We start from the raw sequence: 25,976 nt of genomic DNA on the forward strand, positions 1-25,976 counted from the left end.
CTCCTCCTTCTCCTCCTCCTCCTTCTCCTTCTCCTCCTTCTCCTTCTCCTTTTCCTCTTCCTTCTCCTCTTTCCCTCTTCCTCCTCCTCCTCCTTCCCTTCTCCTTCTCCTCCTCCTCCTCCTCCTTCCCTTCTCCTTCTCCTCCTCCTCCTCCTCCTCCTTCTCCTTCTCCTCCTCCTTCCCTCCTCCTCCTCCTTCCCTCCTCCTCTTCCTCCTTCCCTCCTCCTCCTTCCCTTTTCCTCCTCCTCCTCCTCCTTCTCCTTCTCCTCCTCCTCCTCTTTCTCCTCCTTCTTCCTCCTCCTTCCCTCTTCCTCCTCCTTCCCTCCTCCTCCTCCTCCTTCCCTCCTCCTCCCCTCCTCCTCCTCCTCTTCCTCCTTCTTCTTCCTGGCCCAGGGTAACAGCTCAGCTGAGTTTCTGATGCCCGGGGACCCAGGGCGCCCAGACAGAATGACGTGGAGATGGGATTGGAGGCTGGTGTCCTGGTTCATAGCCTGGTGCTGGCTCCCCCAGGGGCCAGCAGAACCATCCCAGAATGTGGGCCATGCCAAGAAGCTGGCACCCGTCCCTTCTCTCAGGCTCCTGCTGATCCAGAGCCCTCTTTCCCTGGCTCTTCTTGGGAAAGGCGGAGGACAAAAGGCAGGACAAGCAGATGGGCAGGGTCCTCTGATCCCAGCTGGAAGCCTGGCACGAGATCAAGGAGCTGGGTCAGGAGGGGCATTCATGGTGCCCAATTCCCAATGGCTCAGGTTGGGCAACCTCTGCTACCAGCCCTCCTGGCCTCATGAGCGTAGGAGGCCCAGTGCTGCCCTTTCTCCATCCCTCAATGGGCAGGAGAAAGGCTGAAGCACACTCTGGCTCCCAGCAGAGTCAAAGCCCACAGGTGAGACCCAGTTAGAGGTTCTGGGACCAAGCATGGCCTACTGTGGGATGGGATCCCAGGACAAAAAACGGAGCCAGTGGGCCAGGGTGTTCAAGGAGGGCTTCTTGGAGGAGACAAGAAAAGAACCTGGATTCGAGCCCCAGAACTTCCATTACTATTTGTGACATGAGGTGGGCATCATGGAAACATAGCTCTGAATCCCCTCGGTTTACATGTGGGGAAACTGAGGCCTGGGAGACAGAGATTTGCCTCAGGCCACCGAGGCAGTAAGTGTCCATTGAAACTGGATTTGAACTCGGGCTCTCTGTTTCTGGATGTCCGAGGGGGCTGCAGGTGGATAGTGGATGAGCAGAGCTGTCCACCGTGTCTCTGGGCCTCCTCATCTGTAGATCGGGGGAGAGGCCTGGACTAGAGAACCTCTCTGGTCTCGTCTCTGGGGCTGAGAGGATAGGGATGGGCTGGGCGTCCAGTCAGATGAGGTCACTAGCAGGGCCTTCGCTGCCTGCTGGGGCACAGGGTGACCTCCAGCCTAGGGGCCCGAGAGCATCATCACAAACTCTGGGAGAGGAGAGAGACAAGAGGGGGGCCTCAGAGCCCAGGAAAAGGCGGAGAGTGGAGGAGAGGCTCATGGGAGTGAGCGGGGGTGGGGGGAGCTCTGTGCTCACCATCAAAGTCCACGTGTCCATCTCCGTTGAGATCCACCTCTCGAAGGATCTCGTCCAGCTCAGGTCCCACCAGGGGCTCCCCGAGCAGGGAAGGAGCAGCAGCTCGAAGTTCGGCCACCGTGATCCTGCCATCCCTGTCCGCATCAAACTGCAGAGGAGCCGGGCACTCAGAGCTTCCTGGGGCCCCTGCCCTGCCCTGCCCTGTCCCGCCCGGCCCATCTCTCCGGCCCGTGCCCAGGTCATGTCTTGCGTCTGTTCACCTCCCCCCCCCCACCGAGCCAGGCGCCCCCACCCTTCTCCCCACCTCTCGGAAAGCGATGCGAAGCTCCCGGATGCCCAGCATGTGCGCTGTCTCCTCTCGGAGCTTTGGCCCCATCATCTCCACAAATTCTTCAAAGTCCACACAGCCGCCCACTGCGGGAGTGCAGGGAGGAGCTCAGGACAGCAGCCTGGGCCGCTCTGTGCCCAGGCCTGTGTCTCTGACAGAGGCCCTGACGCTCTGCCCTTGGCAAGTCCCTCACGTGGATAAAACAAGGACCAACTCCCAAAGAGCAGGGCCAGAAGGAAAGCCCTTAGTACACCTCAGAGAGTTCGAATCTCATCTCAGGTACTTCCTAGCTGTGTGACCCTGGGCAAGTCACTTCTCCCTGTTTGCCTCAGTTTCCTCATCTGTAAAATGGGCCGAAGAAAGAAATGGCCACTCGATCTAGTGTCTATGCCAAGAACTCCCCCACCCCAAGGGGGCCGCAGAGTGGGACAGGACTGAAAAAATGGCTGAACAACAAAACCCTAGATGAGAGGACTTTGTTTCCCTGGAAGGGCCATGACCATGACTGGATATTCCATCAGATCAAGTAGCCTCCCTCCCTGCACCACACTGCCCTCCCCTTCCTGGAAGGCCCTGGAGCAGACCTTCAGGAAATTGTGTCAGTCTTTGGCCCCAGGTTGTGTTTCTCCTGGGGCTCAGCAGTGAGAGCTCAGGCAGGAAAACCTGTTACCCTAAGCAGGATGATGGGTGGCTCCAGGCAGGCTGAACCACCGGATTAACCAGAATCTTCTAGACCCTCTGCAATCTGGCTTCCAATGCTGTGGATCCATTGGCACTTAGAAGGCATCGGGGACAGTGGAGGTTAAGTGACTTGGCCAGGGTCACCCAGCTAGCAAGTATCTGAGGCCACATTTGAACCTAGGACCTCTCATCTCTAGGCCTGGCTGTCTCTCCACTGAGCCACCTGATGCCCTCTCTCCCCACCCCAAGTCCAATTGATCTCTTGATTGCCAGCTCCATTGGTCTTGGACCAGTCCTCACCTTTCTCAGCATGTCTGCAGCCTTCCCACCTCTCCAGCACCACCTTTGGGACATGCTCTCTCCTGGGTCTCCTCCCCCCTGACCATTCCTTTTTCAGTCTCCTGAGCTGCCAACTAGAGATGTCTCCCCAAGCCCTGCCCCCTCCTGAATTCTCTCACGGTGATCTCCTCAGCTCCCAAGGGTGCAATGATCATCTCCTGGGAGGTGCTTCCAGATTTCCAGATCCAGGCCAGCCCTCGCGCCTCTCTCTGGAGCCACCCGCCCTCTCCAACTGCCTTTGACTTCCCAAACTCCACATGTCCAGAACAGAAGTCATTCTCTCTCTCTCTGTCTCTCTCTGTCTCTCTCTGTCTCTCTCTCTGTCTCTCTCTGTCTCTCTCTGTCTCTCTCTCTCTCTCTCTCTCTCTCTCTCTCTCTCTCTCTCTCTCTCTCTCTCTCTCTCTCTGTCTCTCTCTCGGCACACTCTCACTCACCATGACTCTGTCTCCAAATCCTGCCCTTTCTCCCTCCAGATGCCTCTCAGATAGCCTCACCCCCTCTTGCAGGACCATTGGCTGGGCTCTCTGCTCCAAGCCTCTCCTTCTGTCTGCCTTCAGCTGCTACAGCACCTTCCCTAACATCCAGGGCTGGTCCAGCCACTCTTCTATGGGGCCATCCCAGCAGTCCCCCGCCGTCTCCAAGACCAAATGCAAAGTCTTTTGTTTGGCTTCTCCGGCCCTTTCCTCCCCTGGGCTGTTGCTCAGTCATGTCCAACTCTTCCTGACTCCATTTGGGGCTTTTCTTGGCAGAGATACTAGACTAGAGGGATTTGCCATTGCCATTTCCAACTCATTTTGTAGATGAGGAAACTGAGGCAAACAAGGTTAAACCACTTGTCCAGGGACACACGGCTACTAAGTATCTGAGACCAGATTTTAACTTGGATCTTCTTGTCTCCAAGCCTGCACCTCGTCCATGATGACACCACCAGCCAGCTGCCCTCCGACCCTCTAAGATGCAGCGACACTGGCCTCCATGCTATTCCTCACACATGACACCCCGTCTCTCACCTCCAGGATTTTACATTGGCTATTCCTGTTTATGGGATGCCAGGCTCCCTTACCTCAACTGCTCAGGCTTCCTTCAAGATTCACCTCAAGTTTGGCCTCCTACAAGGGACTTTTCCAGGTCCTCCCACCTCCCACCTTCCATTATCAGTGTCGCTCTCCTATACGTACATACAGATAGACAGATAGGTAGATAGATGGATAGATAAAAAGAGATATGGATGGATAGATAGATGGATAGATAGATGGATGGATGGATGGATGGATGGATGGATGGATGGATGGAGAGATCGATAGATGGACAAGTAGAGAGAGATAGATGGATAGGTGGATAGATAGACAGGTAGATAGATGGAGGGATGGATAGATAGAAGATAGCTATACAGACAGACAAACAGATAGATGAATGGACAGACAGACAGACAGACAGATGGATAGGTGAATATATAGATGGTGGATGGATAGAGAGATAGTTAAATGGACAGGTAGAGAGAGATAGATGGATAGATAAAAACTAGATAGATGGACAGACAGACAGATGAATGGATAGATAGGTGATGGATGGATGGATGGATGGACAGACAGGCAGATAGATAGATAATAGATAGATAGGTAGGTAAAGAGAGATGGATGGACAGACAAATAGATAGATGGATAGCTAGCTAGATGATGGATGGATAGATACATACATACATAGTTAGATGGACAGGTAGAGAGAGAGTTGGATGGATAGATAAAAGACAGACAGACAGATAGACAGATGGATGGATGGATGGATGGATGGATGCATGGATAGATGAATACTTATTTACATGTCTTCTCTTCCTCTAGAGCATGAACTGTGTTTAGGGAATGTGCTTGCCTTTCTCTGTATCCCCAGAGCTTGGCCCAGTGCCTGGATACAGCTAGCACTTAATAAATGCTTGTGGGCTCCCTGACTGACTGCCCCACCTTGGGAAGGAGAGGCCAAATAGCAGCATGGAAAGTGGAACAAGAGTGATGCGTGGGCAGGAGGTGGCCACTTTCCTCTCGGCCCTGTCTCCTTCCATTCCTGTGACCTTAGGTAAATCTCTTTCCCTCTCTGGGTTTACTTTCCTCATGTGCAGGTGGGGGACTTGGACACGATGGCCTTGGCCATCCCTTTTGGCCCGGTTTCATGACTTTATAAAGGGCCACATTAAAACAAAACCTCCCCCAAACCCATCCAAGGTTGGCCTGGCTTCTTTCGCCTGCAGCCCATCTCCTCTCCCTGCTCCATCTCTACACCCCCCTCCTACAATGTCCTGGGGGGCCTTTCCAGGTCCTGAGAAGGGGGGAATCGGCAGCCAGTGAAGCCCTCTAGAGGCCGGCTGGCTGCCTCTTCTTCCCTCCATGTCTTGTCTGCAATCTGGGCAGCTGCCACCAGATGCCCCTCAGGGAAGAGGAGTCTTCCAGCTGACGAGCCAGGAAGGATTGGTCGGTTCGAGGGTTTTCTTACAAAACTGGATAAAAACAAGGAAACTGCAGTCAAAGCCCCAAGACGAGTCTTATCTGAATCGGACAACATTCTGGAAAGACTTTTGTCCGTTAGTGTTCAAGCCCCGGAGCAGTGAGCTTTGGGGCTGCCTTGCCTGTCTATTTGTCCTAACACTACTTCTTTCAAAGCCAATGGGAGCCCCTCCTTCCCAGCCTGTGCTACCATCTCATGCGGTATGAGGACTGCCGGGATGAGAGAGCTCTTAGAATGTGCAAGATCAGAGCTGGGAGGGCCCTTAGAACACAGAAGAACATGGAACAGCCGAGATGTAAAGAAACTTAGAATGCAGAAGACAAAATATCAGTGCTGGGAAAGCCCTTAGCACAGAAAAAGCCAGAGCTGGGAGAGACCTAGAACCCGGAACATCAGAACTGGGAGGATAATAGAACATACAACACAAAATGTCAGAGATGAGAGGAACCTTAGGATATAGAACATGGAATATCAGAGATGATGAGGAACCTTAGAACATACAACATGGAATGTCAGAGATGAGAGGAACCTTAGGATATAGAACGTGGAATATCAGAGAACAGAGGAACCCTAGGATATAGAACATGGAATGTCAGAGATGAGAGGAACTTTAGGATATAGAGCGTGGAATGTCAGAGATCAGAGGAACCTTAGGATATAGAGCATGGAATATCAGAGATGAGAGGAACCTTAGGATATAGAACGTGGAATGTCAGAGATGAGAGGAACCTTAGGATATAGAATGTGGAATATCAGAGATGAGAGGAACCCTAGGATATAGAATGTGGAATGTCAGAGATGAGAGGAACCTTGGGATATAGAATGGGGAATATCAGAGATCAGAGGAACCTTAGGATATAGAACATGGAATATCAGAGATCAGAGGAACCTTAGGATATAGAACATGGAATATCAGAGATCAGAGGAACCTTAGGATATAGAACGTGGAATATCAGAGATCAGAGGAACCCTAGGTTATAGAACATGGAATGTCAGAGATGAGAGGAACCTTAGGATATAGAACGTGGAATGTCAGAGATGAGAGGAACCTTAGTATATAGAACATGGAATATCAGAGATCAGAGGAACCTTTGGATATAGAATGTGGAATATCAGAGGTCAGAGGAACCTTGGGATATAGAACGTGGAATGTCAGAGATCAGAGGAACCTTAGGATATAGAGCATGGAATTTCAGAGATGAGAGGAACCTTAGAACATACAACATGGAATGTCAGAGATGAGAGGAACCTTAGAACATACAACATGGAATGTCAGAGATGAGAGGAACCTTAGAACATACAACACGGAATATCAGAGATCAGAGGAACCTTAGGATATAGAATGTGGAATGTCAGAGATCAGAGGAACCTTAGGATATAGAGCATGGAATTTCAGAGATGAGAGGAACCTTAGAACATACAACATGGAATGTCAGAGATGAGAGGAACCTTAGAACATACAACATGGAATGTCAGAGATGAGAGGAACCTTAGAACATACAACACGGAATATCAGAGATCAGAGGAACCTTAGGATATAGAATGTGGAATGTCAGAGATCAGAAGAACCTTAGGATATAGAATGTGGAATGTCAGAGATGAGAGGAACCTTAGGATATAGAACGTGGAATGTCAGAGATGAGAGGAACCTTAGAACATACAACACGGAATATCAGAGATCAGAGGAACCTTAGGATATAGAATGTGGAATGTCAGAGATCAGAAGAACCTTAGGATATAGAACGTGGAATGTCAGAGATCAGAGGAACCTTAGGATATAGAAGGTGGAATGTCAGAGATGAGAGGAACCTTAAGATATAGAATGTGGAATATCAGAGATCAGAGGAACCTTAGGATATAGAACGTGGAATGTCAGAGATGAGAGGAACCTTAGGATATAGAACGTGGAATGTCAGAGATGAGAGGAACCTTAGGATATAGAACGTGGAATGTCAGAGATGAGAGGAACCTTAGAACATACAACACGGAATATCAGAGATCAGAGGAACCTTAGGATATAGAACGTGGAATATCAGAGATCAGAGAAACCTTAGGATATAGAACATGGAATGTTAGAGATCAGAGGAACCTTAGGATATAGAACGTGGAATACCAGAGATCAGAGGAACCTTAGGATATAGAACGTGGAATATCAGAGATGAGAGGAACCTTAAGATATAGAATGTGGAATATCAGAGATCAGAGGAACCTTAGGATATAGAACGTGGAACACCAGGGTCGGGAGGGCTTTTAGACCGCAGGGCACACACAAAGTCAAAGTTCAGGAGGGCTTTAGGACCTGGAATAACAGCGGAAAGGAATTTTGGAACATAAAAAACAGAATTTCATCTCTTGGAGGGATCTTAGAACACAGAGCCTCAGAGATCATTTCTGTCTCTTCCAGTCACTAGTCTTGGCTGGACTTTCATGTCTTTCTTTCCAGCCTGGAAGCTTCCCCTTCTCCCACCCCCATTTTTTGTGTGACCTCAACAGGAACTTAAAGCCCCTCAAAAGCCTCCCATGCAGGTCCTCCCTGATTTCATCCCTCTCCGTCTCCACCATCCCTCTCAGCCCCTGCTGCCGGCCTCCCCCCACGGTCCGTGTCCACAAAGCCCTTCGTGTCCACCCCCACTTCCCAGGCCTCGGCCCCTGGCCTGCCCTGGGCACATCCTGCACCCCGGGGCCTCTGGGCACTGACTTCTCATCTTGACGTGCTGGGAGATCTCAATGAGCTCCATCTCTGTGGGCATGTACCCCAGCGTCCGCATGCAGGCCCCCAGCTCCCGGTAGCCAAGGTAGCCGTCTCGGTCAGTATCGAACTCATTGAAGGCCTCCAGCAGCTCTGTCCAGCCCAGCAGCATGGGGAGTGGGGCGAGAAGGGAAGGGTCAGGACTCAGCCCCCTCCATTGTAGGCACCCCTCGCCCATCTACACCAACTCCCAGGGCTCCCCAGGCCCCTCCTCCCCCTTGGCTCCCATGGGCCCCTCTCCCCTCTGCCTCAGTTTCCCCAGCGGCTCACCATCTAGCTCCTCAGGGGCCAGTTCCCGATCCTGCAAGAAGAGAGATCAGAGATCACGTGTGCCCTCTGCTCCTGCCCAGGAGCCCCTTCGTGGCTTCTCTCTAGTCTGGGAAGGTGGGAGGCAGAAGGAGGAAGCCTGGGCAAGGAGTCCGATCTGGGTAACCTGAGACAAGTCCCTCCCCGTCTCCTGGCCTCAGTTTCCTCCTCTGTGAAATGGGGAGGTTGAACCAGATCATCCCTAACGAAGGTCCCTTCCAGTCCCGACAGCCCGTTTGAACTCCGTCCACACTAAACACGTCAGAGAGCCACAGACAGCGTGGAAAGGGCTTCCCAAGGAGGGGACTCGGTCAGGAGCTGCAGGGGGGCTTCCAGCAGCCCCAGGAAAGAGGCAGGCTTGACAAAGGCAGCCACTGAGGCTCAGGGATGTTGTGAGTGGCCCAGGTCACACAGCAGTCAGCCACGGCCAGCACAAGCTGGCGTCCCTTCTGCCTCCAGCCCTGGACCGTCTCCCCAAAACGCCACATTGGCCCAGGTCAGAACCCAAGGGTCCGCGGCGCCGTGCGCCCAGCCTTCTCCTCCTCCCCAGTCCCGGGCCCTCGTCCCTTCCAGAGACCTGCGATGGGGGGGTCAGGGCAAAGGGTACGGGTGTGGCGGGGGGCCCCAGTTAGTCCCACCCCCACAATCCCAGGGCCCGGGCCCTCACCTTGCCAAAGACACTGTTCAGCAGGGGCCAGTAAGCCTTGTGGGCAGGGTCGTGCTGAGAGTCGCCCCGGTGCCGATGGGACAGCCTTCGGGGGCCGGGAGCCAGGGCAGCCTGGGAGCCTTCGCCGGGCCCGGCCTCCCCCTCAGCGGAGGCCCCCCCGTTCTTGTGGGCTTCGTGGCCCCCGAGAGCGGGCTTCTCCCCGGAGTCTCCGTGCCTGCCTTTCTGGGACTCTCTGCGCCCCTTTTCTCTCTTGCTTCTCCTTCTGCTCTGCTCTCTGGGGATCCCCCCCTCCTTGGCTCTGGCGGCCTCCCCTGGGGGAGCCTCCTCCGCCCCCCCGCCCTGGCTGGCCTCTGCCTTCCTGGGTTCGCCCCCATTCTTGGCAGCCATGCGGGTGCTCACATCCAGCCCTGAGGAGGATCCAGAAAATCAGCTTAGTGCCACCCGCGCCCAGGGAACAGCAGGGCTGGGGTCAGGTCAGCCGCGGGGCTTAAGGGAAGTAAGAAGGACGCTGGCGGCTGCTTATCTCCCCGCCCCCACTCCGCCCGGCTGCCCCTGCCGGGCCCCAAGGCGGCCAGCGACCCCCGAAACCGCCCAGACCACCCTGACGGCCGCCCGGCCGCTCCTCGGCCTCTCTGGCTCCCTCGTGGCCCACGACCCGGTCCAAGGGTGCTGACTCGGGAGGCCATCAAGCTCAACCTTGGCATTTGACAGAAGAAATGGGGCCCCAGAAGAGGACCCAGAAGGAAAGGAGGGAAAGGGGGGAGCGGAAGAGGTGAGACTTGAATCCAGGACCTCGGAGCCCAAATCTGTGCCTCTGCGGTGCAGGTTCCTCCTTGTAGAAGGGGGAGAAGGCAATCCTCGATCAGAGAGGAGTGGGAGAGAATGCGTCGCTTGACCCCCGAGATGACTCTCGATATCCTGCCCCACCGCCCCAACACACGATTATTCCCGTGTCCACAGGGGCCTTCTGGAGACACTGCCTTCACGCAATGGAGGAATTAAAGGGTGTATCAGGTGGATGCAGGGCAGGAAACACAAAGATAAAAGAGTTTACAATTTACTGAGGAAAATGATGTCATTATTTATTAGCGCAGAGACGGGGCCTGGAGTCAGGAAGATCCGGGTTCAAATCTCTCCTCAGACACTTACTAGCTGTGGGACCCTGGGCAAGTTACTTAACCACATCTGTCTCAGTTTCCTCAGCTGTAAAATGGGGATAACCAAGGTCATCCAATGGTCAGTCGTCCTGGCTTTTGTCTTGTCACTGGACTTTGATGACTGAGGACTTTGTGTGAGATTCTGCCTCACTTCAATCCAATTGGTGTATACATCAAGACATCTCCCTGTGACGTCAAAAATAAAGGATGGCCAGGCCTAGCGATGGGAGGTCCTGGGTTCAAATCTGACCTCGGACACTTTCTGGCTGTGTGACCCTGGGCAAGTCACTTAACCCCCATTTGCTAGCCCTTCCTGCTCTTCTGCCTTTGAATTAATCCACAGTCTTGATTCTAAGATGGAAGGGAAGGACATAAAAAGAAAAGGCAAGACGAGAGAAAAGGAGGGATGAACAAGATGAGGATGAAGAAGTCTCTCCCTCTTGGGTTATAGAGAGGAATCAAGGAGATAATATCTGTTGAGCGCTTTGCCAGCTTTGAAGGGCTCTGTAAATGCCAGCTGCTGGGTTTATTATTATTCACAAAGAAGAGCATAGCTCAGCCGAAGCTGGCTGGGTTTTTGATTGAGAGAAAAGTAAAGGGAGTCTGTTCCAGGCTTGGAGGAACCCACCAGGCAAATGTGCAGAGGTGGGAAACAGCAGGAATCCTCAGAATCTAAGACGGCTGAATCCTAGGATTAATGAAGGAAATAAATAGGAAATAATACTGGCAGGTGACCCTGGAGTGGGCCATGCGTGTGCTTTTATGAGTCACTGAGGCATCTTGACACCAGGAATGTGCTGTACGTGGTCAGCCTGACACCTGGCCTATGAAATGCCTACTATGTGCAGGCACTGGGCTAAGAGCTGCAGATCCAAAGAAAAGCCACAAACCAAAGCAAAATGACCCTGCCCTCCAGGTGTCTCCAGTCGGATGGAGGAGACACCAAGCAAACACCTATGGCCACCGGATCTAGAGATGGGATGAATCGGAGATCCTCCACGGAAGGAGGGCTGGGAAGGAGTCTTGAGGAAGGCAAGACCTTACCTGGGACTTGAAGGAAGCCGGGAGGTAGAGATGACATGGGCATGGGGGCAGCCAATGGAATTGCTCCCAGTTGGGTGGCGGAGCATCCCTGTGCAAGGTGGACGTTGGCGTAGCTGTGGGGTAGAGGAATGGGTTACCATTGGGGGGGGGGGCTTGGTCTTTGTCCTTACAGGGAACTCCAGTTCCTTGATTCCTCAGTTCTTTCCCAGGCCGTACATCACCCCAGCACTGGCCAGGCGCTCTTCCCTTCCACCATCTTCTCTTCTTCTTAGGTGCTCATGACACTGTTCTCTCCCTGTTCTCCTCCCACCTATCCGACTGCCCCTTCGCAGTACCCTTGGCTAGACTTTTAGCCCACTAAGGGGTGGGGGGCTCCCCAGGCTCCATTCTGGGTCCTCGTGTCTTCTCCCTCTGGATTATTTCACTTGGTGACCTCAGCAACTCCCGTGGTTTCACTTAGCATCTCTGCTGGTCATTTTCAAACCTCTTTATCCAGCTCTCACCTCGAACCCAGCCTCTAGTCTCATACTTCCTACTGCTATCCAGGCATATTGGATGGGTTGTCCCAGAGGCATCTTCAACCCAACCTGTCCAAAAGTGACCTCATTCCCCTCTTCCCTTCTGCGTACTTCTGAGAGCAGGCACCACCCCCTTCCCAGGCCCCCAGCTCCAAACTGGCCCCCTTCACAGACCCTAGCCAACTTGTGGCCAAGCCCTAGGAGTCCTACCCTTGTCATTTCTCTTGTAATTCCCCTTCTCTCGGAAACTGCCACCACCCTGGTGTGATCAGTCAGTGAATAAACATGTATTAAGTGCCTACTATGTGCCAAGCAAGCTTTATGCTAAGGGATGGAGATTTAAAAAAGAAGGAGAAGCAAAAGACAGTGCTTAGCTAACACAGAGCGCTCACCGTCTAATGAAGGAGACAAAAGCAAGCAAATATGGACAAACAAGCATCTACGTGTACAGGACAAACAGAAGGTAAGAGGGGAAGGCACTAGAATTAAGAGGGATTGGGAAAGGCTTTTGGTAGAAGATGGGATTTTAGTCAGGACTTGAAGAAAGCCGGCGAGGCCAGGTGGCAGAGACGAGGAGGGAGAATGGGGGAAGCCAGAGAATGCCGGGCGCTAGGAGGCGGAGAAGCGGTTTTATTGGGCAACAACAAGGAAGCTGCTTCAAAGAGTATATAGGAGGTAGTGCAATATCAATAATAAGGAAACAGGTCTTGATCAACGATACGTGTAAAACCCAGTGGAATTGCACATCTGGGGGGGGGGCGGGGGGAAGGAAAAATATGAATCCTGTAATCATGGGAAAATATTAATTAAATTAATTCAAGAAAAGTTTTCAATAAAAAAAGAGGAGGAACATAGGAGGAAGCTCATCGCCTCATTCCTCTATTATTGCACTACCTGCTGGTTGGTCTCCCTGCTACTTCATTCCCTACTTCCTACTCCACTCAGCTTACAAAACATTCTCTCTAAGACTCCCCTATGACCATATCACTGTTCTATCCAATAACCTCCAGGGCCCTCTGTCACTTTCAGAGTCAAATACAAAATCCTTCATTCAACATCCAAATCCCTTAATTATCTTCATTCCTTTCCAGGCTCGCCTGCCTCCCTCCCCTCCACGTACTCTGCCATCCAATGACATTGGCCTCCTGACTTGCCTTCACAAATAACCCTCCATCTCCCTATAGCATTCTTCCTCCACATCTCCTCCTGGCCTCTCTGGCTTCCTTTGAGTCCCTGCAAGAAGCCTTTCTCAGTCCTCCCTAATCTTAGCACCCTCCTTCTGAAACTGCCCCCAATGTATCCCACCTATGGTTTGTTTGTTCACATATTGTTTGTTGTTTACATAGTGCCACCCTTGTTGCACTAGGAGCTCTTGAAGACAGGGACCATTTTTTGTCTTTTTCTGCAAGCCAAGCACTTAGCACAGTGCCTAACACATAGTAGGTGCTTAACATTTGTTAGATAATTGACTTCTATAGTCCCAAACATTTTCCTGAAACAACAAATTTTTCAAACACCTCTATTGTTCTGGCAGAGCTATTTGATTGAGAAGCAGGGGATACCATTGTCTCTGGAGACATCTGAGAAATTAGAATTCATAGAATTCGCATCGTGGGTCACCCCAAAGGCATTCAAGGAGTGTGTGGTGGGTCTCAGTAGGAAGCAATATATCATAGACCAATAATCATGCAGGCAAAGTTGCATAAAGGAGAGGTGTGGGATTAGAACTAGAAGATATTCCATTAAAACCATATACCGCACTTTATTCATCCATTTTTCAGGTGATAGACAATCCTCAGTGGCAAAGAATTGGAAATTGGGTTTGTCCACCACTTGGGGAATGGATGAACAAGTTGTGTGTAAAGGTTAAAATTAATGGTTGAATGATGATTATATAAAATTATGTGATTGCCAGTATTTATTATATCTCGAGTCAGAAATTTATTTACAAATAGAGAGGAAACAATAAAGAAGAGAAATGTGAGGGGGATAGAGAAGTTATCTATCCTATCAACTTAAATGTTTTGTTCTGGGTCCACTTAGTCCAGGCAGAGATTAATTAACTCTCAACCAAGAAGGCTGGTAGTGAGTAACCATTCAGCCTTCTCCAAGATGGAAGCTAGTCTCTTCAGAAGCTAGGAAAGGGGTCAGCCTTTTCCTCACCCAATGAAGTAATCCAAGAGTCAGAGTCCAAGAAGAAGCCAAGCTCCTAGCCCATGATCCAAGTCATAGTCTCCAGTGAAGCGCCTTTGAAGACTATCTAAGGCTATCTCCAGAAGACAATCTCTTCAGACTATCTTCTCAAAGACAATCTGCCCTGAAGGAGTTTGGGCTTGCTTTTTATGGTTACTTCTTGTCCCCTCTCCTCTTCACAGGAGTCAATCACAGTTTCCAAATTGTCTAGCACTGCCCAGGGGGCAGTGTCTGTAGGAGGGACTTCTCACTTTCTGAAGGTTAAGTTCTCATCAAAAAGATCCACAGATCTGGCTGATTGAATTTCTAAAGGGTATGAATTCTCTAAGTACCTTGCTAGCTTCTCACCTAGTACTAAGTAGGGTGTTTAATCTTTTGTTTCAATTCAAAAGTAGACAAAGGAGAGTTAATCCTGTTTTCCACAATCTAGGGAAGAATTAAGTAAGGGTTCTTAAGTTATTATTAACTCAGGATAGACAATAGAGTAGAGAATTCTCTTTCACATGTGGCATCTGGCTGTAATGGAATACTATTGTGCCATAAGAAATGATGAACAGGATAAGTTCAGAAAAACCTGGAAAGACTTCTATGAACTGATGCAGAGTGACGTGAGCAGAACCAGAAGAACTGAGTATGTTACTGTATACAGTAAGAGAAATACTATACAGTGATCTATCTACTGTGAAGGACTAAACCATTATCAGCAAAGCAAGACTCCAAGACAACCGTAAGGTACTCATGATGAAAACGCTCTCCACAGCCAAAGAAGGACCTGTTGGAGTCCAAGGCCAAACAAAGCAGGCCCGCTTCCACTTCATTTCCTTTATGAGATTTCTATTGTATGTGTGATATGTGGCTTCTATCATGACATGAGCAATATAGAAATATGTAATACAGGAAAGTACTTGTATAACTTGGACTATTTACTGCCATGGGGAGAAGGGAGGAAGGAGATAGGGAGAAATCTGAGCCCTAAAATGTTCGAAAACAATTATCAAAAACTGTTTCTACGTGGAACTGAAAAATTAATTTATTTATTTTTAAAAATGTTTTAAAAGGCCTAGATTTAAAAAAAAAGAACTAGAGGGAAGCCAAAGAACAGGCTTTATGTGCCATTGGCGTCCAATCAATGTCAATGCCTAGAGGAAGGCCCCCAGCTCAGGGGATAAACAAGAGTGTGGACAACCATCCTGTGGGTTAGGCAGGCTCTTTGTGAAATCTCCTAAAGCAGTGAAGTTATAGATTCCTCAAAGACACCAGACTGTCTCCCAAAGTGGGATGGAATGCCTCTGGAGGTAGTGAGTTCCCTGTCCCTCGAGGGATGAGAGGTACCAGAGACTAAGCTGAGCATCTCAGTATCCCTCCGTGGTCCCTTCCAGCTCTGAGAGTCAGTGACCCTTGAGTCTAATCGATACTAACCTAGCAGCCCCTTTGGAAACCTCCCGTTAGAACATGCGCTTCTTGAGGTCAGGAGCTGTCCTTTTGTCTCTTTTAGCATTCCCAGTAGTCTCTGTATTCTCTATTCTACATGCCTGGCACGTAGGAGGCGCTTAAGAAGAGGCCAGGTGGTTGGCTCTTTCCATCTTGCAGAGCCCCAGTGGACAGTAGGATTTGGAACCTGCAAGAGAACCAAAAGCTCGAAGTCAGTTAGAACAGAGCCAGGCTCCTGGGCAGGCTGTCAAGGGCCTTGAATGCCAATCTAAAGGGACGCTGGAGACAGGCCAATGAACCTCTAAGCCAGAGGGGCCTATTTCTGCCCATTCTGAGCTGCCTGGTGAATGAGGAAGGGCACTCGGGAAAGCCTGGCCCCCTTCCACCTCCTCATTCACCGCAGTCAGCAACGCTGACCTCCTGGTCTCTCTCTAAGGGAGGGAGGGATGTGCGGCATCACGACTGCCCCCAGCAGTCCCCACAGGACTGGGGGCCTAGGTCGGGGGAAGCCGGCTGGGGCAGCCTGACTCCAGATCGTTGCCCAGCAGGGCCTGGGGTTAGAGTTTCTCCAAGAGAGGAGTTCTATGAATGTTTAATGGGCTGCCCGTCTTGGGTTACCTCTCCCACCACACAAGTGCATGGGGCGTCCGTCCACTCCACCCGGAGCCCAAGCCCAGACAGACAGACTGGCAGACAGGCCGTCACACCCCTTGGGCCTGCCTCGCTGCCTGGCAAGGGGAACTGGGAGTAGACGCAGAGAAGTTAGACTGTTGTGTGGGAGCTGCAATCTGCCCCATCCTCATCCCTGTCCCCGGTGGCTGCCCCCCATGTGCCGGTAAGCCCATCTACCCCCGTGAACCCCCAGCCACGGCCTCTTCCTGGCCCTCAGGCCCCTGTCCAGGAGGTTTGGGGAGGAACTTCCTAGGGGAGGGGGTCTAGCGTGGTGGCAAGGACAGTCCCCCCCCAGCTTTTTAGCATGGAGACCCCATAGAGGGGTGTCCCCACCCATAGGAGCTGGCCCCCAGGCAGGGCTGCAGAGGTCCCCCGAAGGCTGGAGGCAGAAAAAAGGATCATAGGACTTGGAGCCAGGAGGGATCTTCGAGGGCAGCAGCGCTCATTTTACAGAGGAAGCAGGTCCAGAGAGGGGACGATCTGCCCCAAGCCTCCCAGCTGAGTCAGGAGCGAAGCCTTAGACCTGCTCCTTCAATCTAGCAAGCTATTTGCCACGGGCTCTTTTGGGCGAGGAGGAAACCCATTTTTCCTCAGAAGGACCAATCTGGGAACTCCTAGAGGAGGGACTCCTGGGAAAGAGAATCATTGAGTCTGGAAGAATCTGTAGTGGCTGGAAAGGTCTTTAGAGGTCCTGGAGCCCATTTTATAGGAGGGGTAAACTGATGGGAAGGAAGGAAGGAGGGAGAGAGGGAGGAAAGAAGGAAGGGAAGGAGGGAGGAAGGAAGGAAGAAAGGTAGGGAAGGAGGGAGGAAGGAAGAAAGGAAGAAAGGAAGGAAGGAAGGGAGGAAGAAAGGGAGAAAGGGAGGAAGGAAGGAAGGGAGGAAGGGAGGAAGGAAGGAAGGAAGGAAGGAAGGAAGGAAGGAAGGAAGGAAGGAAGGAAGGAAGGAAGGAAGGAAGGAAGGAAGGAAGGAAGGAAGGAAGAAAGGAAGGAAGGAAGAAAGGAAGGAAGGAAGGAAGGAAGGAAGGAAGGAAGGAAGGAAGAAAGGAAGGAAGGAAGGAAGGAAGGAAGGAAGGAAGGAAGGAAGGAAGGAAGGAAGGAAGGAAGGAAGGAAGGAAGGAAGGAAGAAAGGAAGGAAGGAAGAAAGGAAGGAAGGAAGGAAGGAAGGAAGGAAGAAAGGAAGGAAGGAAGAAAGGAAGGAAGGAAGGAAGGAAGGAAGGAAGGAAGGAAGGAAGAAAGGAAGGAAGGAAGGAAGGAAGGAAGGAAGGAAGGAAGGAAGGAAGGAAGGAAGGAAGGAAGGAAGGAAGGAAGGAAGGAAGGAAGGAAGAAAGGAAGGAAGGAAGAAAGGAAGGAAGGAAGGAAGGAAGGAAGGAAGGAAGGAAGGAAGGAAGGAAGGAAGGAAGGAAGGAAGGAAGGAAGGAAGAAAGGAAGGAAGGAAGGAAGGAAGGAAGGAAGGAAGGAAGGAAGGAAGGAAGGAAGGAAGGAAGGAAGGAAGGAAGGAAGGAAGGAAGGAAGGAAGGAAGGAAGGAAGGAAGGAAGGAAGGAGGGGAAGGAAGGAAGAAAGGCTCAGAGGGAAGGAGATTGGCCTTTTAGAAGTGGCCATCCTTTCTACCAGTCACCTTTCTTTGTCCTGAGCTCCTGGTCAAGGATATCTTCCTGCTTCCTTCTCCTGGCACTATAAGCCCGGCAAGTATCAACAACTTCTCTAGCTCCTCCCAGTCTCCTCCTCATCTGAAGCAGAGCCTCTGAGGGAGCTAGGAGGAAACTCTAGTAATCTAGTCCATAGTGCTGTGCCTAGAGTCACAAAGACCTGAGTTCAAATCTTACCTCAGATACTTACTAGCTGGATCACTCTGGACAAGTCCCTTTACCTCCTGATGGGCCTCAGTTTCCTCATTTATACTCCAAGATCCTTCTAATGCTAAGTCTTTCTGCAGGTCCCAATATTCATTTAGGAGACGCCACTCTAGCCCAAGCACTCTGCTGGTTCCCAGAGGTACAAAGATAGAAATCCAACTTCTGCCTTCAGGGAGCATCATTCTTGCTGGGAAATAGTATATGTATGTATATATATACACAACTACAAGGGCAGCGGAGGGGATCAGGAAAGGCCCCATAGCCTATGGACAATCATCCTCATTTTATACTTGGGGAAACTGATACTCAAAGAGAGTAATTTGCCCAAGATTGTTGCAGTTTAGTTAATTCAGTTGTTTCTGACTCTTTGCGACCCTGTTTGGGATTTTCTTGGCAGAGACACTGCAGGGGTTGGCCATTTCCTTCTCAGCTCAGGTTACAGATGAAGTAACTGAGGCAAACAGGGTTAAGTGACTTGCCCAGGGTCACACAGCTAGTATGTGTTTGAGGCCAGATTTGAACTCAGGTCTTCCTGACTACAGGACTAGCACTCTAGCCACCTAGCTGGCCCTTGCCCAAGGTTATACAGACACAAAATGACAGAAATAGGATTTGAATCCAGGTCTCCAGGGTCCAAGCTCAGCACTCTTTTCACCACATGCCGTGGCCCCTCCAAAGGCTGGGAAGCATCCAGAAGCCAGACAAGGTGAGGTCTTCCTAGGACAGGAGAGAATCGAACACCCTAACCAGGGACATCTGGGTCGGGTGTCTGGAAAAACCCTGGGCAGTATTCCCAGGGGCTCGGACCACTTGCTGCCTGATCCCCTTCTGGGACTCTGGTCCTACCCTGGGCCTTGGCACTGAGGTTCTCCCTGCCCAATGCTAGTGCCCTGGCCCTCCCCCACCGTCCTGGCCCATCCGAAGCCCTTGGTTCTCCCTTCTCCTCTCTCTCTGCCCTGCAGGCCCATTAGCCTGGCCCCCTCAGCGATGGAAGCTGGCAGTGCCAGGCTGGCTCCACCTTGGAGGCCGAAATCTGACTTGGAGGACGACTACTACCCCCAAGGGGGCTGGGACACGGCCTTCCTGGTCATTCTGCTGCTGACGGGGCTGCCGGCCAATGGCCTCATGGCGTGGCTCTCGGGCTGCCAGGCCCGGCGCAGGGCGGGCAAGCGTCTGGCCCTCTTCCTGCTCAGCCTGGCCACCTCAGACTTCCTATTCCTGGTGGCCACCGCCTTCCAGATCATGGAGATTCGACTACAGGGTCACTGGCCCCTCGGAACGGCTGCCTGCCGCTTCTATTACTTCCTGTGGGGGGTCTCCTACTCCTCGGGCCTCTTCCTGCTGGCCGCCCTGAGCCTCGACCGCAGCCTGACGGCATTGTTTCCCCGGTGGTACCCCTGTCGCCGGCCATCTCGCCTGCCCCTCTGGCTCTGCTCGGGGGCCTGGGTGCTGGCCACCCTGTTCAGTGTGCCCTGGCTCATCTTCCCCGAGGCCAACGCTTGGTGGTACGACCTCGTCATCTGCCTGGACTTCTGGGACACTGAGGAGGTGCCCCTTCGGGTCCTGGAGATCTTGGGTGGGCTGCTCCCCTTCCTGCTCCTCCTGCTGTCCCACGTGCTGACCCAAATCCAGGGGTGCCGCCTCCGCCGGCGGCAGCAGCCCCAGGAGGGCAGAGCTGGGCCCCCCCCAGCAGGCTTCTCCCGAGTGGCCTCCACCATCCTGTCAGCCTACGTGGTCCTCCGTCTGCCCTACCAGCTGGCCCAGCTGCTCTACCTGGCTTACCTGTGGGACTTCTATCCCGGCTACCTCTTGTGGGAGGCGCTGGTCTACTCGGACTACCTGATGGTCCTCGACAGCTGCCTGAGCCCCTTCCTCTGCCTCCTGGCCAGCGCCAACGCCCGCGCGCTCCTGCACTCCATGCTGTCCTCCTTCGCGGCTGCTCTGGCCGAAGAGCAGTTCGGGGGTGCCGGGCCTGTAGCCTCACTGCCAGCTCAGCCGGAGTCTGCCACGGTCCAGCTCCAGCCCAGCCCCACCTCCCAGGCCCAGCCCCAGGCCCACCCCACGGCTCAGGCCCAGGTGAACCCTCCCAGCCAGCCCCAGCCAAACCTGATCGATCAACCTCACGTCAACCCAACGGCTCAGCCCTCGGAAGTGCCTCCTACGTCAACCTGTGACCCCACGTCTGGCCTGCCCGAGGAGCAGCCCGCAGCCGCTCCCCAGGAGGGGCCGGCCATAACCCCTGCTGCTGCCGGGGACAGCTCAGGGGATGCCCCGCCAGAGACACCCCCCACCCCTGGCCCCTCTTGAGAGGAGGAACGTGGGCTGGGCTGAGGGAGGCCAGAAAGGGCACCCCATCTCCGGGAGCCCAGACCAACCACTCCTCTCAATGGGCTGAGAGCCAGAGCAGAGAAAGGGATCAAGGGAAGCCCCTTTTACTCCTCTCAGCTAGAGAAGGGGACCCTTGGGTGCTCGAGGGAAGGAGCTCCTCCTCCCTCCCTCCACCGACCCGCCCAAAGGCTTCCCACGGGCCACACCTGAGGACTCGGAGGCGGCTACAGAGGGGGTGCTGCCTGCTCCCTCCAAGCCCAAGAGCCTCGTAGCAGGGCCCTAAGCTGGCCCTCCAGCGCTGGTGCTCCGTAGCAGCTCCCTCAGACCATGCATTCCCCCCACCTCTCTCTCCTCCCTCAAACTGCCAAGAAGAGCGGAGTCTCCAGTCGGGAAGAGCCCCCGACACTCTGACGGTGGCCTGCGCCGTCTGTGGTCCCGGGGGTGGCACCAGTCATGGCAGGAGGCCTCAGTTTCCCCGGGCGTTCTCCTGAGGGCTTCCTTCTCTTCACCAAATGCTCCGGGCTGGTCAAGTGGGGTTTGCTTGACCGAACACTGATTCCCGCCCCACTTCTCCGGAAGCCTCCGTTGGGCAGAGCACCCCTGGGTGCCAGGGCCCGGGGCCTGGTCTCTGCTGGGCTGCCTCACCCATCCCTTTACCTCCAGTCTTTCAGCTTTGGATGACACAAGGACCATGCCGGACACCAGAAGTCCGAGGGACGTCCTGCCAGGCTTTGCTCAGAGGCCTCCGAGGAGCGCAGACAGCTCGGCCCACTCCCCTGTGAGCTTGGCGGCTCCTCCATCTCCTGCCCACGCGGTGCTCTCGGGCCAGCATCCAGAACAAAGCTGGCCTTTCTCTTGGGCAGCCCCCGCCGTGGGTGCTCCCAGAAGGGCGGGCTGCGCGCTGGCCCCGGGCTTGCCTTCCCCACCGTTCAGGGCCGTCAGGCCCGCTGGCAGACAGGAAGCGCCCGCTCCAATGCTCTCCCCACCGCGTGCCCCGTCCTGGTCTTGGGAAGAAGAGCCCAATCCGGAACCCAAGTGCAAGACGGGACGTTCTTATTGGGCTCAGCCAAACCTCCTCTGGAGGCCTGGTTGGGCCTCCTGGCTCCGAGGCGTTTGCCGGTGCCACTTGCACCTCTGAGCAGGGCGCCGTCCATGCCGGGCAGGCAGCCTGGCGGAGGCGGCAGAGCAGCCGTGCCTCCATGCTCTCACCCGAGCCTTCAGCGGGCTCGGGGACTCGGGCACTCTTCTAAGTCATCAGGCTGCGGCCAATCGGCTTCGGGGCACGTCGGGGGGAGTTTCCTCACCAGGAGTCCCCCACATCCATGCAGTCGGGACCAAAGGGCGAATCTCTCCACGGGCTGCTTCATCCAAGGGACTAATGAAGGAGCAGAAAGCCCAGGGCCAGGCCCGGCTCCTTCGGAGAGCTTTCGAGCTCCACAGAAATGGATTGTTGTCTAACCCCCCCTTTCCCTCCTCTACAGGCTGCCTGAAGCCCTTTCCCAATGGACCTCCCTGACCATGTGACTCCTCCGTCCCCAACTCAAAGATCCCGGGGGATTCTCTAAAATGTGATCTCTTAGGTCGGCATTCAAGGCCTCCCAGCCTCGTGTCCCATTGCTTTCCCTCCTGAAGCTATACGCCGGCCTACCTAGAGGGTTCACCTTTCCGGCGTGCTCCTGGCTGCTATCCAATGGCGTGCTGAGGGGCTGTATGGGGAGGGGATGAGTTCCAGGGGACTAGAGATCTTCAGATAGACTCCTTCCCCTGCTGGGAGAAGGACGTATCTAGAATGACGGAGTCCCCGGAAGTGTCCTTCTCGCCTCAGAGGGGGGACTGGCCAGCGGCTCCCTCTCCCTGTGACCCTCCGGGAGCCGCGCGGGGACACACATTGGCTGTTTATTTGTGTGCATGGGTGTGTGCACAGGCTAGGCCTTTCCTGGCGTGGTGACCCTGGACAGGTCCCTTACCCCTCCGGCCCAGCCCTCGCCCCTCTTCTCCCTCGGAGCAGACACACAGCATTGAGTCTAAGGCCTAAAAAGTAAGTAAAGGCAGGAGTCGGGGAGGCAGTAAGGAGTGCCATCGGATGGCTGAATTCGGGCCCTTGAAAAGAACTGGGGCGCTTCGGTTGGGCCCTGTGGCCCGGCCCCCAGGGCTTCCCTTTCCCCATGCCCAAGGCCCAGGCGAGCCAGCTAGACTCGTGTCCCAGTTCTCCAAGTCCTCCCACACAGCTGCCCACAGGCCCCTCCCCCAGCATGCAGTGCTGGCAGCCTTGGGGGCCCGGCTTTCCGTCCTCAGTATTCATAGTAGCAGCCTTGGAACGTTGCTATGACAATAGTCTTTGTACCCAAGGCCACCGGAGCTCAGAGCTGCCTCGCACTGCCCAGCGCTAGCCCGGTGGCCCAGATAAGCCTGGGAAGGCAATATTGTATCCAAAGATCCGGAACCCAGACCCCAAGCGCTAAGCTATCCAGCCTTGACCGCAGCCACTTCTGGACAGGCCCAGGAGTGCCTCCTCCTCAGCCAGGGGGAGGGGTGGTTCCTCTGCTGACTGCTCGACTTCCCAATGTGCCTAGGACAGTGCTGGACACATTACTGGTGCTCAATAAAGGCTTACACTTGCTGATTGGCCTGAAGATGCCTGGAAAGCTTTGATTGATTTGTTCTGGGACAAAAGGAGCCTCATCCCGTGCTGGGCTCCCCTCAGAGAGCCCTTGGGAGAGGGGCTACCAGCCCAGGCCCCAGAGAAGCCCCCTCAAACACGGGATCCCTCGGGGACGTGGGGTGGTCCTTCCTCCCCCTCCCGGCCTTGGGGCTAATACAGAACGGCCCCCCATGCCTGCGCTCCCTAGAGGACCATGAGGCAGGGGGCTCAGGCCAGAATGGACGGCCAGCAGGGCCCTCCGAAGCCAGAAGGTGGGAGCTGGGAGGGCCTTTGGAACATGGAATTCAGGGCTGGGAGGGGCCGGGATGGGAGCTTCGAGCCAGAAGAAACTTTAGATGACAAAATAAGCGAACTGGGCAGGACCCTGGACCAGAGCCCCGAGAATGGCAGAAGGGAACTCAGAACCCGGAAGGGGTGGCAGTGGGGGGCCCGCCATGAAGGCTACTCAGCCTAGACAAGAGGAGCCAGAGGGAAAGCACGGGCCTGCTTGGCCAGTACCTCAGTAGCCTGGGCTTCCTCGGGCTGGTGAGTGCGTCCCATTGGAGGTCTTAGAGCAAAGGCTGGCAGGACGCTTGCTCTAGAGGAAACGCTTTAGAGAGGCCAGCGAGCTTCCTCTTTCATTTTACAGATGAAGAAACTGAGGCCACGTAGGAATGCAAGCCTTCCTGAGTCCAGGTCCAATGCTCCCTCCACTGGACAGCCCTACCTTTTGTTCAGGTTTGACGGATGCTGCCGAGGCCCTTCCCACTCAGAGATGCTGAGACCCTAAAGCAGGGCTTAGTTTTCTGGAGGCAGCCCGGCTTCCATGATTGGCTTGTAGAGAAACAACTACACGGCAGCATAATTTTGGAAATGGCTTCCCAAGATTAGCTAGTATTTATGTGGTGCTTTTAAGTTGGCCAAACACTTGGCAAATATTATCTCATTTGATCCTCACAACTAGGGGGCGGGAGCTTTTCTTATTCCCATTTGACAGATGAAGAAATTGAGGCAGACAGAGATTAAGTGGCTTGCCCAAGATCACTCAGTGGGTAATGGCTGAGGCTGAATTTGAACTCAGCTCTTCTGCACTGCAGGTCCAGAGCTCTAGCCATGGTGCCACCAAAATAACCAACTCAGTTTTACTCCAGGTCATTCCCAGAACGATGTGCAACATTTCCTGGTCTCTTGGTGGGAAATGTGGACCAGAATACTCCTGGCCATGTCTTACAGCCACTTGTTGGAGGTTCTGCCCATCTTCGCTCCCGAGAAGCCTGGGAAGACGTGATGGCTGATTTCCAGGATCTCTGGGGCTGTCCTAACAAAGAGGACTCGGTCTTGTTCTGCTTGCTAGGAACTGTGGGGCAGAAGCCACAAAAAAGGGTAGATTTGAACTTGAGGCCAGGAAAAAGAAAAGTCTGGCCCAGGAACAGGCTGCTGCTGAATGGAGCTGAGTGAGCGCTCTTTCTGGGGGCTACTGCAGGGTGGACTTCTAGATCAAGAGGGACTCACAGCCCCCAAAGAGCCGTTGCGGCTCTGAATTCCAGGGATTCTCTAATTCTGAGTCTGCTCAGCTCTTGGAGTCCTGGGAAAGGAGGGAAGGCTCTGGTGAGGAGCTGTCCTGCCTCAGGACCTTCTTTCTCCTCCCTAGTCTAAGTTCTGCAGCAGGCTCCAGCCTTTCTCGTTCTCCAATCTGCCCCTTTCCCCACTCCCAACCCAAACACTGATCCATCTTCCTTAAGCCCCACTTTATCAAGACTTGGGCCAAATCATTCTCTGTGGCTGCTTCTTCATTGGCAAAATGAGGGAATTGGACTCAATGGCTAGCTATGATCCCATGATCATGCTAGCCCCTGCTCAAGAGTCTTCAATGGCTCCCTGAAGCTTAGAAAGTAAGACAGAGAGACCTCGACGTGGGTCTTTCTTGCACAAATTTCACCTCCCACGATTTCCCAACATTCAGACTCTGCTACAGCTTCGGTTCCTCAGGAATCCAAAATCTCTGCATGATCCTGCATCAAGCCTTCATTCATGCTCTTGTTTTCCCATCTGGAATCCCTTACTCTCGCCAATTACTGAAAAAAATCTGCCCCTCCCATTGCTGTCCTTCAAAACCCATCTAGAATCCATTCTAGGAAGCCTCATCACTCTCCACTTTTGTTTTGTTTTACTTTTAATTTTCAAATCCAAATTCTCTCCCTCCCAGTGAGAAGGCAAGAACTACAATATCCATTATACATATGAAGTCATGCAAAACATGTTTCCACATTTGCAGGGGAGGAAAGTAAGAAAAAAGTGAAAAAAGAGCACTCAGAAGTCATCAATTCCCTCTCTAGGAGGGGCTCACATTTTTTTATCAGTTCTTTGGAATTGCCACAGATCATTGTCTTGGTCATTGTTGCAATGTTGCTGTTACTGTGTACAATGTTCTTCCGGTTCTGCTCTTTTCACCTTCCATCCGTTCATGTAAGTCTTCCCACATTTCCCCCAAACCATCTCCCTCATCATTTCTTAGAGCACAATAATATAAACATCCCAATCCTATACCTCAACTTGTTCAGCCATTCCCCAATTATAATTCTTTGCTGCCACAAAAAGAGCTTCTATAAAGATCATTGTACAAACAGCCCCTTTCCCCTTATTTCTTTAACATCTTAGGAGTACAGACCAAGTAGTGGTGTTTCTGAACCAAAGGGCAGGCACGGTTTTCTAGCTCTTTTGGCAGAGTTCCAAATCAGTTTCCAGAATGGTTGGGCCAGTTCACAACTCCACCAACAATGTAGCAGTATCCCTCTTTTTCCATATTTCTTCCAGCATTTCTCTTTCCTCTTCTGGCATGTTCACCAATCTGACAAGTGTGAGGCAGTATCTCAGAGTTGTCTTAATTTGCATGAAATCCTCTAATTATTAGTGATTTATTTATTTATTTTTAAACCCTTACCTTTTGTCTTAGAATCAATACTGTGTATTGGGCTAAGTGACTTGCCCAGGCATGTTAAACCCAGTGGAGTTGTACATCATATATG

General features: G+C 53.0%; 2 protein-coding genes across 2 annotated transcripts; one reads left to right on the forward strand and one right to left on the reverse strand.

The window, feature by feature from the left end:
* Positions 1 to 443: 443 nt before the first annotated feature.
* CABP4 (calcium binding protein 4) lies at positions 444 to 22,541 on the reverse strand. Its single transcript, XM_056801208.1, has 8 exons — positions 21,958 to 22,541; positions 15,443 to 15,641; positions 11,313 to 11,425; positions 8,409 to 8,439; positions 8,088 to 8,231; positions 1,850 to 1,959; positions 1,546 to 1,693; positions 444 to 1,438 (listed from the first exon to the last, which is right to left on the reverse strand). The coding sequence occupies exons 2-8, from the start codon at positions 15,519 to 15,521 to the stop codon at positions 1,410 to 1,412; spliced, it is 654 nt and encodes a 217-aa protein (XP_056657186.1). The 5' UTR covers positions 15,522 to 15,641; positions 21,958 to 22,541; the 3' UTR covers positions 444 to 1,409.
* On the forward strand, positions 18,969 to 20,288 carry GPR152 (G protein-coupled receptor 152). The gene has a single exon (XM_056803577.1). The coding sequence runs from the start codon at positions 18,969 to 18,971 to the stop codon at positions 20,286 to 20,288; it is 1,320 nt and encodes a 439-aa protein (XP_056659555.1).
* Positions 22,542 to 25,976: the final 3,435 nt, after the last annotated feature.

This window comes from Monodelphis domestica, chromosome 6 (genome assembly GCF_027887165.1).
Source record: "Monodelphis domestica isolate mMonDom1 chromosome 6, mMonDom1.pri, whole genome shotgun sequence".
Lineage (NCBI taxonomy): Eukaryota > Metazoa > Chordata > Mammalia > Didelphimorphia > Didelphidae > Monodelphis > Monodelphis domestica.

Excerpts from the sequence above, each read along its gene's own strand:
- CABP4 (XM_056801208.1), bottom strand. The coding sequence starts at position 15,521 with ATGCTAAAAGAGACAAAAGGACAGCTCCTGACCTCAAGAAGCGCATGT. Across the intron at positions 11,426-15,442 it reads GTTTCCAAAGGGGCTGCTAG|CTACGCCAACGTCCACCTTG; the intron begins GTTAGTATCGAT and ends TCTACCCCACAG. Across the intron at positions 8,440-11,312 it reads CGGCTTCCTTCAAGTCCCAG|GATCGGGAACTGGCCCCTGA; the intron begins GTAAGGTCTTGC and ends CTCTTCTTGCAG.
- GPR152 (XM_056803577.1), top strand. The coding sequence starts at position 18,969 with ATGGAAGCTGGCAGTGCCAGGCTGGCTCCACCTTGGAGGCCGAAATCT.